At 42.5% G+C, this 17,500-nt stretch overlaps 1 protein-coding gene across 38 annotated transcripts in view; it reads right to left on the bottom strand.

The window, feature by feature from the left end:
• ct (homeobox protein, cut) overlaps positions 1 to 17,500 on the bottom strand; it is a 357,912-nt gene that overhangs the window by 188,955 nt on the left and 151,457 nt on the right. For 22 of the 38 annotated variants that reach the window (XM_070123697.1, XM_070123698.1, XM_070123715.1 and 19 more), the window contains exon 2: positions 4,044 to 4,304. The exons of the other annotated variants lie outside the window; for them this stretch is intronic. In XM_070123697.1, coding sequence (XP_069979798.1) covers positions 4,044 to 4,304 — 261 coding nt within the window. The remainder of the gene's footprint in view (positions 1 to 4,043; positions 4,305 to 17,500) is intronic. 38 annotated transcript variants of the gene reach the window in all.

Raw genomic sequence — 17,500 nt, 5'->3', positions numbered from 1 at the left:
GTAAATTTAGACTCACTGATTGCCTTGCTCCGAATTTTCTCCGCTGGTTCAATGGACGCAGTGATACTTGAGGACATAAATGCTGGTGTGGGTTTGGGCGCGACGTCTTCGCTCCTTCTTTCTTATCTTATTTTGAGGTAATTGTAACACACACACACACACACACACACACACACACACACACACACACACACACACACACACATATATATATATATATATATATATATATATATATATATATATATATATATATATATAAGGATACGACCCGCACGAAACAGTATTCTCTTGAAAAAAAGACACAAAACCTTACACGCATGAACGACTTCAGAAGTTGTAAAAGTGACCACGAGAAGCGCCCCCTCTCACCCCGCCTCCCCCCCCCCCTCTGACTCCACCCTTATCCTCCACCCCAGATATGATATATGGCATACGAGAATGAATTTACAACCTACATGGTATAACGGAGTAAATAAGAGCGTATGGAATATAGGCCGCATTTATGATAAGCTGTTTTTCATCTCTTTATGGTCCTCCAGTGTTAAAATAGTCGACGTTGCTTGTATTGTGGGACTACAGACAAAAAAATCCAAATAAACATAAATCCAAAACATGCAGTCGAAAACGAATCATTGGACGCTTATCGGTTCCCTCCAAGTTCAAGGAATATCAGTGTCTATTTATACTCGTACTTCCCACACGCTCACAAAACCTCCCGAAAGAAAATGCCGCAAATAAAAACAAAAAACAAAGCAAAGAAAGAAAAAAGAGCGAAACCTTTCAGCAACATCTAGAGCCAATTCATCACTCGTCCTGCCTTTGGACTGCCACTCTCAGACGAGTTCCAAAAGCCTCTCCTCCGCCAGCCACTCGCTCGCTCGCTCGCCCACTCGCACGGAGGCAGCAGCGCCAGCGAGCGAGACGCCTCATGGCCGGAGCGCCCTGCCCGAGCCGAAATGAACCGTGGCTTTAGACCATTTTCTGGACGAGTTGATGACTCCAGCTACTCCGCGGAGGGGAAATAAATAGTATCGACAATTTGAGTTTAAAAGCCGGCGTTTTGTAGATCCAGGGAGCTGCTCGCTCTTGTTAATTTGGTGCGTAATGGTGCACGATCTTTGATGTTCTGTGTTCTGCCTTGTTTGTGTACGCAGCAGGGAACTGTGTGGATTTATCACTATTTTTAAAGTGTTCATTTGTTCATATGTATTCGTCGAGGTGAGGAAATCTCGCTTTTTCGTGTATTTGTGATCATTAATGAAATGTCGATTGCTTATCTGAGGGAGGGAGAAAGAGAGTGAGTGAGTGAGTGAAAGAAGGAAAACCACCTTAAACTACCACAACTAAAGAAAGAAAGAAAGGAAGAGAGTATAAAGCAAGCATGAAGACAATGCTAAGCGTATCTTTAAGGAGTCCACCCTCAAGTATCCTAAATGGACCGGAGCCGATGGTTCTTCCTCGCTTCCGATGGCCACTTCTCGATTATTGTTGTGGCAGTAGGGGTGCTGGGGGAGGAGAAGGAAGAGGGGAGGAGGAGGAGGAAGAGGGGAGGAGGAAGAGGAGGAGGAGGAGGAGGAGGAGGAGGAGGAGGAGGAGGAGGAAGAAGAAGAAGGGAGGAGGGGGAGGAGGGAGAGGGGAAGAAGAGGTGGAAGAGGAGGAAGAAGAAAAAGAATACGAAGAGGTGGAGGGAAAATGATAAGATGAGGTAAAAGAAAATGTATGAGTAAAAAGCGGAGAAGGAAGAGCGGAAAGGCAATATGTGAGAACAAAAAAGAGAAAAGGAACGAAATGAGAGAGAGAGAGAGAGAGAGAGAGAGAGAGAGAGAGAGAGAGAGAGAGAGAGAGAGAGAGAGAGAGAGAGAGAGAGAGAGAGAGACAACGGCCTCCCTCCGCCCACCGCCGCAACAACAACCGGGGCGCAAGAAAGCGGCTTGGCCTCAGTTGGACTTCCGACGCCCTGGACAGATGATATCAATAGATCCTGGAACTCATCACTCATCTGGCATATTCTTCTTCATCGTGAGGGTCCGTCGTTCTTTTGTAGCAACACAAGATTAATTCCTCCTTGCAGTAAACTTTTGTCTTTTTTTCCCTTCCCTTCCCTTACTATATATATATATATTTTTTTTTTCTCTCTTTCTACCAAGATCCTTCCGGTTCTTTGTGTCACGAACGAGAAAAAGAAACAAGTATCCCCCTCCCCATAAAGACTTATGATTGACTGATTTTAAAGCTCTCATTGCAATTTGATTGATGGGAGTATGGAAATGGACTCCATGCTGGCGGCGGATTCTCAGACAAGAGCATCTCTATCCGCCCAGATCCAATTTGATGGCCGATATCGCTCCCTTAACATCAATCTCAACCTGTCAATAGTGTCGCTCACATACTGGGGCGACAGAGAGGAGGCTGTGTCAATCTTTGCGATATTGTTTATAAGAAAAAGCTTGATTGGGGTATATTGATTTTGTTATTATTTGCATAACCGCAGGTATTGCTGTTATCAATTTTAATATGGTAGTTGTCATAGGCGTAGCTATTCATTTTTATCGTTATGTGATCATCATTGCTATCATTATCATCATTATCATCAGGAATATCATTAGGATTATCATTGTTATTATTGCTATTATTATCATTATCATTGTTATCATTATCATTACCATTAGTAGTAATAGTACTATTATCAGAATTGTTAAAATCATCGTCATCATCGTTATCAATACTCTCATCACTAATACCATTGTGACCATCATTTCTACTCCCCATTCCCTCATTTCCCCTTTGCCCGGCGACCCTCTCCCCCTAGCATCACACCGAAATGAGGCGGCGACGCGAGTCTGCGGAACAGAAGAATGCGTGTCCCTGGCATGCGATCTGACGAGCATACATCATGAAGTCTCTCGCCTGGCTGTGGCTGTGCTGGTAATGCCCCGGGATAAAGATTAAACAGATCAGTGTTAAAAAAGGGAAGATGATGTTTAGCTCTTAAAATACGATTTGGAACAATGAAGCTCTGCGTTTCTGAATGATATCAATAACGATATCCTATAATGCCAGTTACTATTGAGAGTGACATGTTCTTTCACAGTCGAACCCTAGTTGTTTGCAATGATGTGTGTTTATGAAATCATCTATACATTTAAACAAATCAAGTTTCTCATTGGCAAGTTCCCGAGAATGTTTCCTCCTGGCCGGGCACGTGCACACTGGGTTTGCCGGGTGACGCAGCACCTCCAGAAAGGAAATAAGCCTCGTGATAACATCAAAACCTGTACACAGCCCTAATAAACACGATCTAATGGCGAGCAACGATACGTGTACAACACATCCATCGAATGGATTATTTAGCGCTGTAGATTTTTTTATTATTATTATTATTTTTTTTTACTCAGAGGCTTATCAGTGTTAACATAAACGTTTATATGTATACATGTATAGATTTATGTGTATACATTTTTTTGAAACTCCAAATAATAAGAACACTGCGTAATCCATATCATGGCTTATTATAGAATGTTTAATCATGTATGTATACGCTCTACACATCCATATGTAGACTGTATATGTACGAGTAAATACACACATGCACAGATATATATAATGTGTATATATAAACACAGACATACATATATGTATACATATATAAATTCTAATATATATGCATATATATATATATATATATATATATATATATATATATATATATATACATAAATATGCATATGCATATATATACATACATATATATACATATATATATATATATATATATATATATATATATATATATATATATATATATATACACATATATATATGCATTCATACACATGTACATATATAATCATACACATATACATATATACAAATATACATATACATTATATTATATATATGCATATATGTATATATAGATAGATAGATAAACGCTCATGATTAGTACTGCTGTATTTAGCCCACAAAACGTCTATAAACGGCAAAGGTGTCCATGCATGTTCCAGAGACGCCAGCAAGCGCGAGGCCTCTCTCCCACTTACCTCTTTCTCTTTGGACTGAATAATATCCTCGACAGGTGTGCTCCTCCCCGTCCGCTCTGTGCTCCCTTCCGAGGAGTCCACTACGTCATTGTTGGATTCTGTGTTTGTGCTTTTGTTTATATTATGGTTGGAGTTTGTGCTATTGATGTTGTTGTTGTTGTTATTATTGTTATTGTTGCTCTCCTTTACGCCCTTCTGACACTTGATCGAATCGAGCTGTTCCTTTAGTGTGTGGACTTCGTTTTCCGCTAACGTTGCTCTCTGTGGAAAGAACAGAAAGTCCTTTTTAGAGCTACGGTTAGGACGAGCAAGTCTTTTAACATATGAACAGAGAATAGATCTATCTTTTCATCAACTACAGTTATGTAAAATAGAATCTATTTTTATCACTTACATCTAAGCTTGATTTGACTGGTTCTCAAAATACAAGCAAACGGAGAGCAAAGCAACAGAATTCCTAAAATTCGTAAATTCTAAATTTCCTAGCAATTTTCGTTTATATATTTACAGTTTCACTATACGTTATATCAGTCCAGAAGAACAGAAAATAGATAGACACAGACCACTGTGTATATATACCGTATATAAAATATATACAGTTACACACAATGTGTATATATATCTGCATACATACATACAAACACACACACATATATATATATATATCTATATATATATATGTATGTGTATGTATATATGTGTGTGTGTATATGTATGTATATATACATATATATATGTACATATGTATGTATATATACATATATATATATATACATACATACATACATACATACATATACATATATATATATATATATATATATATATATATATATATATATATATATATATATATATATTTATATATCAGACAACCGGAACAGTGAATGGTTATATGAATAGAAAACGGGTTCCGGGCCGGCATCTTTCCCCTTTGTTGACAGTTGGCGTGTGAAAACTATTAACAAAAGAAACCCGCTTGACTGACCACCTATCAACATCTAAATCGAATCTTTGTGTTTGTTTGTGTTATTCGTCGGTCAAAATACAAAATTTACAAAGCAGACGTTCGCCCAAAGCCGTGGCGTGACTCGCCTGTGTGTGATAAGAGAGGATGTCTAAGTGTGTTGTATCTTCGGGGCCTTTTGTGCCCAGAGATTACTATTTCTCTTGATTGGGAGAACAAAAGCCCTTTCCGAACCCCTATAGTGCGTGGAACTTTTATGCATGACGGAGAGGAAATTTAATGACGTATTTTCGACGCGTGAAAAGTTGAGATTTCATTCCTGTTTCGAGGCTAAAAATAAGTAATTCGCTGCGACAAGAATACTCAAAGGAATAAAAACGATTATACAATATTTGTTTTGCGTTCAGAATGCGCAGGTTGTTCGCGGGAATCCCGACTTCTGTTGTAAGATGCTAAGTTAAGGTGTCAAATCGAGAGGGAATCCCGGGCAGTGACGGGATGCCAGACCCGTGAACATACCAACAACATCGTTGCTTCGCTTCGTTGTATTTCTTATATTCTTGGCTGGCTTGGATCCGTCTTTGAGGCGAAGAACTCCTGCAGTGCGCGGTCCGCGTGATGCCTTTAGAACTGGCGATGTAATGGTGTTTTTCTTTGCTCTCTTTCTTCATCGCGACTGTATAGATTTCAGGGAATTTTTACGCAAGCGAAGATGCTCCAAGGTGCCTCGCCATGAGCGCATCCTCAGGATATCTTTACGTCCACCACTCGTCACACTCTTGCTATACCGTCGCACCGGACATCATTTCTTCATTTGTGGTTTCGTCAGATGCTGACTTAGCAATCAATCTATTATTCATATATCTAAACCTCTATCGGTCTGCGCCCTTCACAAGTATAAATCTGCCTTGCATCCGACCCCTTTCATCCCACCGATTTTCCCGAAGGTTTGGAAAGGTCGAGAACTCGTTGCCCTCCATGGCCGGCGTGGGACTGCCTAAGTGAATCTGTACAATCAGAGTCCACTGGCCTTTTAGGGTCGTTCACAGAGTAGAATCTGCGGCCGGCAAGACAGAGGACAACAATGATTTACCTCCGCTGAATCGCCTCGGAACGCCACTCAGTTGTCTCGGGGCGTCTTGTCGACTTTGTTCGCCGCGCTTCGGTACCGATTTTCTGTTCCTCCTTTGGGGTGGGTCACTTTCTTTTTTGCTACGGTTCTTTGAGTGAGATGAGAAAACACCGTGGGGCGAGGTGTGGCCGCCGTGGGGAAGCTACTCTAGCGGGACCGATCGCTGTTCACCGCCGGGGCGCTTGTGAAGAGACCCTGAGAATCCCGGAGTCTTAGATAACACCGAGAAGGGGCGTGATTAAGGACATTTCCTTTTATAAATCTCCCTTTCATGGAGGAACCATTGGATTTCACTCTCTCGTGGCCGAGGCATTTTCTCTCTGGGAAGGTCCATTCTTTTCCATCATCATTATTTCTGTTCTGGTCTGAATTCGCCTTCGATGTTTGTTTTCCTTAACACTCGACGCGTTCATTAATAGCTATTTAAAAGAAATCACAACCTATAAGCATCTCTCTTTTTTCTCCCCCCCCCCTCATGCTTTCTCTCTCTCTCTCTCTCTCTCTCTCTCTCTCTCTCTCTCTCTCTCTCTCTCTCTCTCTCTCTCTCTCTCTCTCTCTCTCTCTCTCTCTCCTGCACACATACACACCTGTATGTGTGTATGAATGTATATTTGCGCGCGCGCGCGCACACACACACACACACACACACACACATATGTGTGTGTGTGTGTGTGTGTGTGTGTGTGTGTGTGTGTGTGTGTGTGTGTGTGTGTCCACATATATACATTCATATATAAATACATTCATCATATTCATTTTTTACTCCTTTTCTTCATCATCAGCTTTGGTTGCTATCCCTTCTTCTGCCATGTCTCCTTCCTCCTCCCCCCTCCCCCCCACTCCCCTACATCCTCCTTCCAGCCTCTATCCCCCCTACCCCCACCCCCGCCCACGCCCAGGGCCTGAGCTCTTCATCATACCTGTGACGTGACAAGGTTCCAGGCGGATACTGATTCTTACTTCATTGTGAATGACAGCGGCAGCAGCCAGAAGCCAACAGGTTGTTCCTGAAGAATGGGGCTGGAGGTGCATGGGGGAGAGAATGGGGGTATGGGAGGAAGTACAGAGAGGGGAGATGCGGAAAACATATAAATATATATATAAAATAAATGGGGAATATCTTATGATAAAAAACAATAGGAGAAAATGTTGATGGTGAAGATGATGGAGAGAAAAAAATAGAGTCTGAGCCGCCGGGGAATAACGACGATGGTCCGAACGGCGAGGAAATCCACCCAGAAAACCGGCGAAATAAAACCAGCCCCGAAAATCCGGCGTCCGCGGAACACAACACAGCCAAGAAAACACGACGTTGCGAACATGTATCCGAGGAATAAGAGGAAAGAGGAGGTACAAGGAGGTGTGGAGGAGGCCATTAATCAGGCATCAGGCATCGCGCGGCTGCCATCGCCCCGCCATGCCACCGGGTATTGTGGCAGCTGACCGCCGCTCCTCCCGACCCTGATTGCTATTATAATCATATTCGGCTTTCACGGCGACGCGGTATCAATTCATCATTTTTTTCTGAAAGCACGTATGCTAATATTTGTTAATGGAAATGCCATAGGACGTCTCAATAATGCTCCGAGCGGCCGTTGTGGGAGGCTGTTTCTGTTTTCTTTTTTATGATCTGTAGCTGAGAGGATGTTTATTATTCACCATACGAAATCTTGGTATTATCAGTTGAATCACTTTTACAAAATCCCTTCGTACGTATGGCTATATTTCCGAGCAACTCCTCAACCACACGTAACAAAAAAAATAAAAAATAAAAGCTGAAAAAGGGTGACAGAAATTCCTTGAACCGAAATCCCTAGACGCCCAAGTCACGTGAGGAGGCTGCTACATCCCCATCACGACCCCGATCACCGTCATAATCGCCAGACATTGTGACCTCCCGTGACCCTACATGCTTCTCCCAGCGCTACACCTATTGTTCTTCAACAGGGGACACATCGCTCTCCCACAGCCCCTCCCCCTCTCCTCCCTGTCTCCCTTGACCCTCCCTCTCCCCCTTCCTCTTCCTCCCTCCCCTTCCTCCGTGTCCCTCTCCCCCTCCCCTCCCTTCCTCCGTGTCCCTCTCCCCCTCCCCTCCCTTCCACCCTCTCCCTCGACCCCTTCCCTCCCTCCAAAGCCCTACCCCTTCCCCGCTTCGCTCCAAGGGAAGGGAGAAGATGAGACGGTGATGGTGAGATTATGGTGGTAAATTGTGAAAGGTGGCGCTGAGGTGTGATGGTGAAATACGAGCGGATTATGCTGAAGAAGTCTGGAGAGTCTGGAGAGTCTGGAAGGAAGTTGGCGAAGTAGCGAAGGATACAGCGTCTAGTCAGATATTAATGTGGATTGCATGGGAGAGCAGGGCGATTCTCTTTGAGGTTACAACGAGGATGTTGTTGTAGGGCGAAAGGCACAATGAGGGAATTGTAATTGCGAGAAAAACAGGCGTATCATATTTGGTTTGGCAGGCTATTGGCAAAACTACGAATACGATAGCTATAACTGCATGTTCTGTATTACTACTGTTTATTCTAATGGTAATTAAGTTCTCATTATATAAGAATCAACAAACTAATCACACACACACACATCTACATATACATACATGTGTGTGTATGTCTATATATATATATATATATATATATATATATATATATATATATATATATATATATATATATATATATATATATATATAAAAGAGGTATATATACACAAAATCATATCCAAACCTCCCAGCACACACATCTATTCTCTGATCTGCTGGTCTCAACCGATGCCCAGAGAGAGAGCATACAGCAAGGGCGCTCTTCGGTGACACCTCAATGTGTGAATTTGTCTTGGTTAACGTCCATATGAAGACCTTATGGGGAGCCGTGTCTCGACCTCGCCACTTCAGGGAGTTCGCGCAAATGGATTAGCCGTCAAAATTTCGCTCTATAAAAACGTATCTCCTGTCGTTAGCCAGTCTGAAACTTTACATATATATATATATATATATATATATATATATATATATATATATATATATATGTATATATATATGTATATATATATATACATACATACATACATACATACACACACACACACATAAATCTCTCTCTCTCTCACTCTCTCATATATACATACACACACACACACACACACACACACACACACACACACACACACACACACACACACACACACACACACACACACACATATATATATATATATATATATATATATATATATATATTTATGTGTGTGATTATTAGTGTGTCAGGATGTAAGTGTACGGACCCTAAATACTAAGTCAAAGAGAAGTAGCCAGAGAACGGAAGTGGCAGAGAGCACACTGAGGCTTCTTCAGACATCAGAGGCTCCCCAGGGGAACCTCGTAACAACAAGGTGCTCACAGACGCCCTAGAGCTCCAGCCCTTCACCGTGCCCTTCCCTCGCCCCGGGTGCAGAAGAGGCCGATATGGTGGTAACTTGTGATAAAGCGTCGACGGGCTTCAGTAACCATCACAACAGAACGTCACAAGTCAGACAGGAGAGACTAAAAGAGCAACAATTGACGAATAAATGGAACAGGACAAAGGTCTGGCCTCGCGGAGGTATTTAGGCTGAACGGCGCTCGTGTGACGAACGGCGGGGGTTGCTGGGAACGGTCGGAGGTGGAATCGTAGTGAAAGCATCTGCTTCTGAGGGACACATTGTATCTGCCTCGACTGGGAAAGCTAACTACATCCCCGGTGAGGATAACACGCCTAATGACTTGTAGGAACAGCACCGACCCCCCCCCCCCCCCGCACACACACACACTTACAAACAGATTCACACAAAAATAACACATCCGCTTATAAGGTCGTCCGTATCAACATATATATATATATATATATATATATATATATATATATATATATATATATACATATGTGTGTGTGTGTGTGTGTGTGTGTGTGTGTGTGTGTGTGTGTGTGTGTATTCGAACCTGTTAATAGGTCACGCTTGCTTTTAAGATCGCTAACCAATCATGATTCAGCTTCCCCGACTGACATTACTTCGTGCAATTTGCATCATATACCTTTAACACTGAATGCTAGAGTACTGGTCCTTCAGCAGAGCTAATGTAGCACAATGCTGCCTCAAAGCCGTACCCATGCAACATTCAGTGGGACAAGGGTGACGCAGTTCGCCCTGAATGCTGCCAGAGACATTGAACAGTAAAACCACGAGAGGCCCGTAGTTCTCGAGATAATCCATGATGCAGCATCACTAATGGGGATAATCCCACCTTCATGCTATAATTAACGCTCCAGATTTACATACGACTTTGAGAAACAAAGAGGCGTTTTTACGACATCGCGCCCAACCAGTATTTGTGGAGTTCAACTTTCTGATGTCGCCTACACAACGCCGGAGACGCTAATCTGCGAAATTCTGCGCTCCGGAGGACACGCCGGTGACTGAGCTTGCCGGGGAGAACCTTACCTCTTCAGGGCGGATCTCACGCCACGTGTCTGCAAGCACGGCGTCGCTCATTAGTCCGACGAGGGGAAAATAAGCAAGGGAAGAGAGGGAGTACTTAAGCCGAGGGTAATGGCGCAGAATTACCCCAACGCGCGCGTCCTTCCCGGGACCACACACGGCGAGTGACACGACGGGCTGCAAGGGGCCCTCGTTACTGATCATTGGCACACCAGCTATGAATGAGGGGGACGGGGGAGGGGGGCTGAGTTAGTTGGCCGGTTAAGTGAGTGGTTCCTCTTAAGTGAGGGACTGCTTGAAGTAGAATATTCCTTGGAGTGAGTGGATTCCTCTTAGCAAGTGGCTCATATTTGTGGTTCGAAGATTTATATACCGTTTTGTATTTATGTACTCAAGAAATCCATTTATACATTCAATAGATTTTATTTACACCCACACTTTTATTGTATATCCTCAAACGCACTTTACTATTCAGCTGAATTCCCACTTTTCTTTGTCAAAACAGATTGTTTCGAATGAGACCGTGAAGAGAGAATTGTAGTTACTGTGATAAAATGTTGAATGTATAGATCGACGATTCTTTTTCTTCCGCAAATTATCGCGATCTTTAAATGATGCATAACGAATGTATTTCAAACCATTCCTGACATTCCTTGCAGTCAAATAGTTCCTTTTACAGGATATTCTCTCTGATATCGCCAAGTCACATTCACACCCATACCACAGTCCCGCACCCACTCAGTTACCTAGATGCACACACACACGCGCGCACACACACACACACACACACACACACACACACACACACACACACACACACACACACACACACACACACACACACACACACACACAGACTCAATAAAAAAATGAAATAAAATAAAATCATCAAAATACATAACAAAAAATATAAATCCCACACACACACGTACACAAAAGTACACCATAAAATATTCAAACAAAGACAAAACAATCACACCACAACACACGAACAACAACAACAACAGCTCCGCCCCCAGAAAAGGATCTAGCACACTGAATGAAGCATTGTATCGCAGGTCATCAATCATTATTGTACATCCGCCACCATCCAGCATGTGATCGTTGCCATCTGTCTCGAGGAATCAAACATAATGAACGGTTTTGATTGATATAATGACCCTCTTTTCATGGGGCTGAACCCTGCGTCTAGCTGATGCCACCTGAATTAATTTATTTATGGCTGCGCATAAAAGGAAGGCACATTGTAGGTCTATGTTTGCATTCGTCTATTTTTTAAAAATATTTGTTTCTTATCTGGTCAAATTATATATACATAATACATAGATGGATACATGCACACACACACACACACACACACACACACACACACACACACACACACACACACACACACACACACACACACACACACACACACACACACACACACACACACGTGTATATATATATATATATATATATATATATATATATATATATATATAAATCATGATTCGTTATTTATCTTTTGCCAAAAAAGATAAAAGGGGGGAAAGGCTACTATTTGAAATGATGGCTAATGTAATGAGATTATAATGAAGGGATTTGTCTATTACAATGACCGGCCGTGTATTGGGGTTGAATCAGGCGGGCCACTCACTGTTGTGGGGATTATTTATTGAGTTATAGTGGAATGATCCCATTAACGCTGTAATCAGATCTGGTTATTTGTTTATTTTTTTCATATTATCTTTTTTTTGTGAAAGGGGGGAGGGGCGTGGTGTGTGGGAGGAGGAGAGAGGGGGGAGCTTAAATCTTTTATTGTTATTAATCTAATCCTCGTTTAATAATATTTTGGGCCTAAAATGTATTACTGTGAAAAGGATAAAAAAAAAAAAAATTGAGGTGGTTATATAGATTGGCATAAATATGGTGATTATTATAAAACATGGAGAATGTTTGGCGTGTAAACATATACCTGAGCTGATACGTCGTTGTCAAAAAAGAAAAAACAAATCTTAATATGAACCAGTGTTAGCATAAGGGCGCCATACCTATTATTTACTACTAACAATAAGAATTTAATAGTTCTATAAAATATATATATATCTATTAATAGAATATCAATTTGTGTTTTAGTGCAATTCTCTCTCTCTCTCTCTCTCTCTCTCTCTCTCTATATATATATATATATATATATATATATATATATATATATATATATATATGTAAATGCAAACAAACAAATGAAAACTATCACCAAAACCTCTCCTTCCGATGTGAATCCTATCGATACCTTTCGCCTGAACAATGAATACATTTGTCAGCAATCGCCGGCAGATAGACTTCATTGATTCCCTATGCAAAAGCCGCGACAGAGACGTCACGTGTCGAGGGGAAAAAATGTGGGTCACGTCAGGTTAAGTTATGAGGGCGCCGAAGGGGGAAGGAGCAGGGCGCAGCGCGAGGCCTCCCCTCAAAAGTCGCTTTGTTCCCTCTCCCATAACTCTTGTATGGTCTATTGGGCCAAAACATGAGCCCTCTTCTTTCGCGAGCGTCTCACTATGATTTGTGGAACCAGACACTCTCTCTCCCCTGGCGGTATTCACACAGGGTGCTCAGCGCAAGCCAGGCTCGGGCCTGAGGAGCTGGTCCTCGCCGGCTAGCCCCGAGGCGAGAGGTATTCCGAGAGAATTTTGATATCTGCGTTTAGGCACTTGAGTCGATAAATGATAATTGGCGTTTGGGTTGAGGCGCTCGAGTGGCTGTTTCCTTCTGAAGTGGTTCCCAAAATATCGGCAGTGCCTGGCGTCATAGGTCGATAGTGATATCTAGCCGTAAAAGACAAAAGAAAAGGTCTATCAGTCACTACTCACGGGCGGAAAATTACAAGCAAGGCGATGATAAAATGAATAAACAGATGGTGCAGACAAATCTGATGAGCCTGTATCACACCATTTCCCTTGTGCATGTATTCACTCTCCCTTGTAATTACAAGCCCCAGAATACAGAATAAAACCCGTTTGTGATCCACTGTTCAATACCAAGCGCCCAGATCCTTGATGAAGTAGGCGCTTACAAGCCTTTGTCATGGCCAAGATTCAGAACAACACTTTGAAGTCGAGTCCGCCAGAGTTTGGTCGCCCCGAACTTTACACACAGCTGTCTCGTCTGTCCTATCATTATGAATCATCCGAACTTTAAGTTAGTTTTCTAGTATGCAAGAACAGAAGATAATGTGTCAAGCATAGTTTATGATACAAAGGTGCACCCGGGCCACGCGTCACAGCTCCCTCGACAGCGACAGATTTTAACGGGTCGTCCTGAAGGGGAGAAAAACTTTCTGTCTCTTAGTTTTTATCTGTTTTCCCGGCCTCCTCCTCGACAGGCTATGCGCTAGAAGTTAGTCTGGTGACGGTCCCCAGATCACAGTTTGTGTAGTTAGTGTGCGCTATAAAACTGTGACGTGAGCTATGAGACAAACGCCGTTGGGGAGGCTAGGAATGTCAGTTATCGGCGCTACGGATGATTGGAATGTCTTTTTTCCACGTCCTGCGGCAGATGTTTGGATTCTCTGTTTACGGGATCTTGACGTTTGATTGTTCGGCGTTTGAGGGCGGAGAATGTATCCGTGTAATTTATAGAGAAAACACCCTTTGCAACATCTATAAATAGTACTGTATATACACACATACACGATGTAGATTAGCGTTCGCATTTGTTCAGCTGTGCAAGTTTGACAGTTTAAATCTCGGTCAAGCGTGCGATTAAAGAACCGGACCGAAATCGTGTTTAATTAAATCGCCCGAAAACTAAAACTTCACAATATCAATACGTAAATCATCATGCCCAAAAAAAGAGGAGTTTACTTTTTTCTAATGCACACGCAACAGAACTATAAAACGCAATGTAACCAAAAACACCCCGGCGAAAACAAAATAGCGAAATGTTAAACAAAATAGAGGCGCCACCAGCGATCATGCAACCGGCCGTGCTCGCCCCACAACACAGCTGCTGTCTCAACGCATAAAAAAGGGGAAGGAGGAAAAAAATGTATGCGTCGCGGTGTATTGGTGGTCTTGGAGGTGAGCATCAGAAACATATGGGTTCAGAGTACAGCTCGCTTATCTCGTGTTTATATACCTATAAGCTTGCAAAGGGCCGCGGGAGGTGATGGTTTAGAGCCATACCGAACGGGTTTGTTTACAGTTTTGCTCGTTTTTTCGTCGCGGGTTATCTTCGGGTACATTCATATTATGATTTCTGGCTATCATGAATGATACTGATTGTTCTAGTAACATGGGTGATCGTGATAATGGCATGATAATTGTAACGGGAAAAAATAAGGATAATAATTGTGATTACTATCATTTCCTACTATATACATTTAAAATTTAACCACCACCTCCACCACTACCTCCTCTTTCTTTTCCTCTTTCTTTTCCTCTTCCTCTTTCTTTTCCTCTTCCTCTTTCTTTTCCTCTTCCTCTTTCTTTTCCTTTTCCTTTTCCTTTTCCTTTTCCTTTTCCTTTTCCTTTTCCTTTTCCTTTTCCTTTTCCTTTTCCTTTTCCTTTTCCTTTTCCTTTTCCTTCTTCCTCCTCCTCCTCCTCCTCCTCCTCCTCCTCCTCCTCCTCCTCCTCCTCCTCCTCCTCCTCCTCCTCCTCCTCCTCCTCCTCCTCCTCCCACCTCTGGCTGTAACCAAATGCCCCGCCATTCATAATGCTCTACAACCTGTCTAATGCCCCGGGCCTAAAACAAACCATCGACACATACTATATGGGTCGGAGGGAGGAGCGTTCGCCTAGGCCTGCTGCGTCTGTTTGTTTTGATTTAATTTTATTCATGGGCAATACTGTTTATTCTTATCTTGAGGGAGATTTGAGGGCTTTAATGCTAAAATTTATGGTTATTCGAGGACTTCGGTCTTTGGTTTTATCTTCCGATGTATTTATGGTTTATTTAGATTGCCAACGGGGCGAAATTATTGACATATTATCCAGATATTATGTTACGCGCCTTACACAGAATGGGTTCTTGTTGAAGCATTAGCGTATCGAGAACATGGATTTAAGTTGCACATAGACAAGCGGGTCTCTGCATAAGTAGTCTTGCGCAAACCCACACACGTTTGCGTACACACATACATACACACACAAGCATATACCTCTGCGTACACACGTCTTCTCCATTATTCAGTGATTCCAACCACATGGTTCCCAGGACGCAAGGCAGATGCCACAGGAAAAGGGTTGGAAAATTAAGGGGGAAGAGGAGAAGAAGAAAGAAAACAAGGGATAAAGATTACTGATAAGATGCAATTTGTCTTAATTAAATGTGAATGCTAATGACTGCCCAAATAATCCGTTTCTAACATGCAGCATATGCCAGGAGGGTCGTCGGCAGTGTGGAAAAAATAACAGACCACACTACCAGCCGGTGTCGAGGGAGATATCGTGGGAAGGCGGAGGAGATCGGAGAACGAAGGGAGAAAGGTGGGGGCGTTGGGAGGGTAGGAGAGGGGGGAGGGAGGAAGGGAGCATCAGAACATGTGGGAGGGGAAAGGGTTTGAGGGGAGAGGTGAGGGAGGGAGGGGAGGGACGGGGAAAGGAAGGACAGGAGGGAGGGAGGGGAGGGGAGGGGAGGGGAAAGGAAGGGCAGGAGGGAAAGGAGGACGCGCGAGTGATCACCAGAAACAGGTGGTTGCGGGGTATGGGTGACATATTTCATTTTCAGATGACAGGGTTTACCGTGTGGGGATAAACTTTTATCTAACGACGCATCTAGTCGACCGTGGGCTATGGGAAAAGGTTTTAGGTTTAGAGTTTGGTTTATGGTTTTGCACTGCTGGCTGAGAATGCTGTTGTTCTTTTTTTTAGGGCCGGGGTAGGGTTGGGTAAGGGGGTGGGGGGGTGTTATGCCTTTTTTTCATTCTTACATTTTTTCCCCTCTGGAGTTATGACAGCAGAAGGGGAAAGGGTGACTGGGAGACGCTGGTTAATCCCCCGGCGAGGTTCAGGACACGAGAGTTTTCGAAGCTTTGTGAAACCGGATTCACGCAGCGGAGTGAGACGTGATTCAAAAGTCGTGAAGGATATTGGCAGTTTCGGGGCTTCGGAAAGGATCGGAAAACGGACTCGTGGTAATCGATACCAAAAGTGGATCCTCTTCCTGCTTTTCTTCCTCTCTCTATTTTATTTTATCTTACTTTTTTCTAAATGTTGATAGCATACGTGGAATATTATTAACACATGATAATGAAGAATTTCCACACGGTCTTTCATCTTCATTTATAATGATATATGAAATTACTCATCTGACAGGTAATGAGTCCCAGTAAACTCTCACATGTGACGGATGTGTTCGTACAAACACCTGTAAATGCCAATCAGACATATCAAGTTAATGAGCTGTTGGAATATCAATCTTATCAAAATTTCGCATCACAGATATGTCCGATAAGAACCTTCTTCTCTTTGCGTCGGGCTCGAGTGTACAGTTTCCTGCCTTTGTGCAGTATGTCATGTGGGAAATTAATACATGGTATATTTATTACCAACAGTCAATACTTGCATTCGAATTGAAATGTTTTATCGTGCAACCGATCTGATTTTTTTTCATTCCAGTTCATTTTCCTCCCTCGTAACGTCGAAAATTGGTATTACAGGAAATTATCCGACTAGATAAAAAGCTCATAAATTTGTCCAACCAAAATGCTCTTGTCAAAACCGCGGCAGAGTATATCGGAGAAAAAAGCGTTATATCTGTTTCGAGAAAAAATATACTCGCATATACTTTCGCAATGTGCTTATTCTAGATTTAATCTTTGATTACATTTGAGCGCATTAAAGTATACGATGGAGAGCAGAGCAAAAATAACTTATCCATCAAGCCAAAAAAATA

The sequence above is a fragment of the Penaeus vannamei genome, chromosome 7, assembly GCF_042767895.1.
Source record: "Penaeus vannamei isolate JL-2024 chromosome 7, ASM4276789v1, whole genome shotgun sequence".
Classification (NCBI taxonomy): Eukaryota; Metazoa; Arthropoda; class Malacostraca; order Decapoda; family Penaeidae; genus Penaeus; species Penaeus vannamei.
The sequence above is the reverse complement of the archived record's forward strand: the minus strand, read 5'-3'. Positions and strand labels throughout refer to the sequence as shown.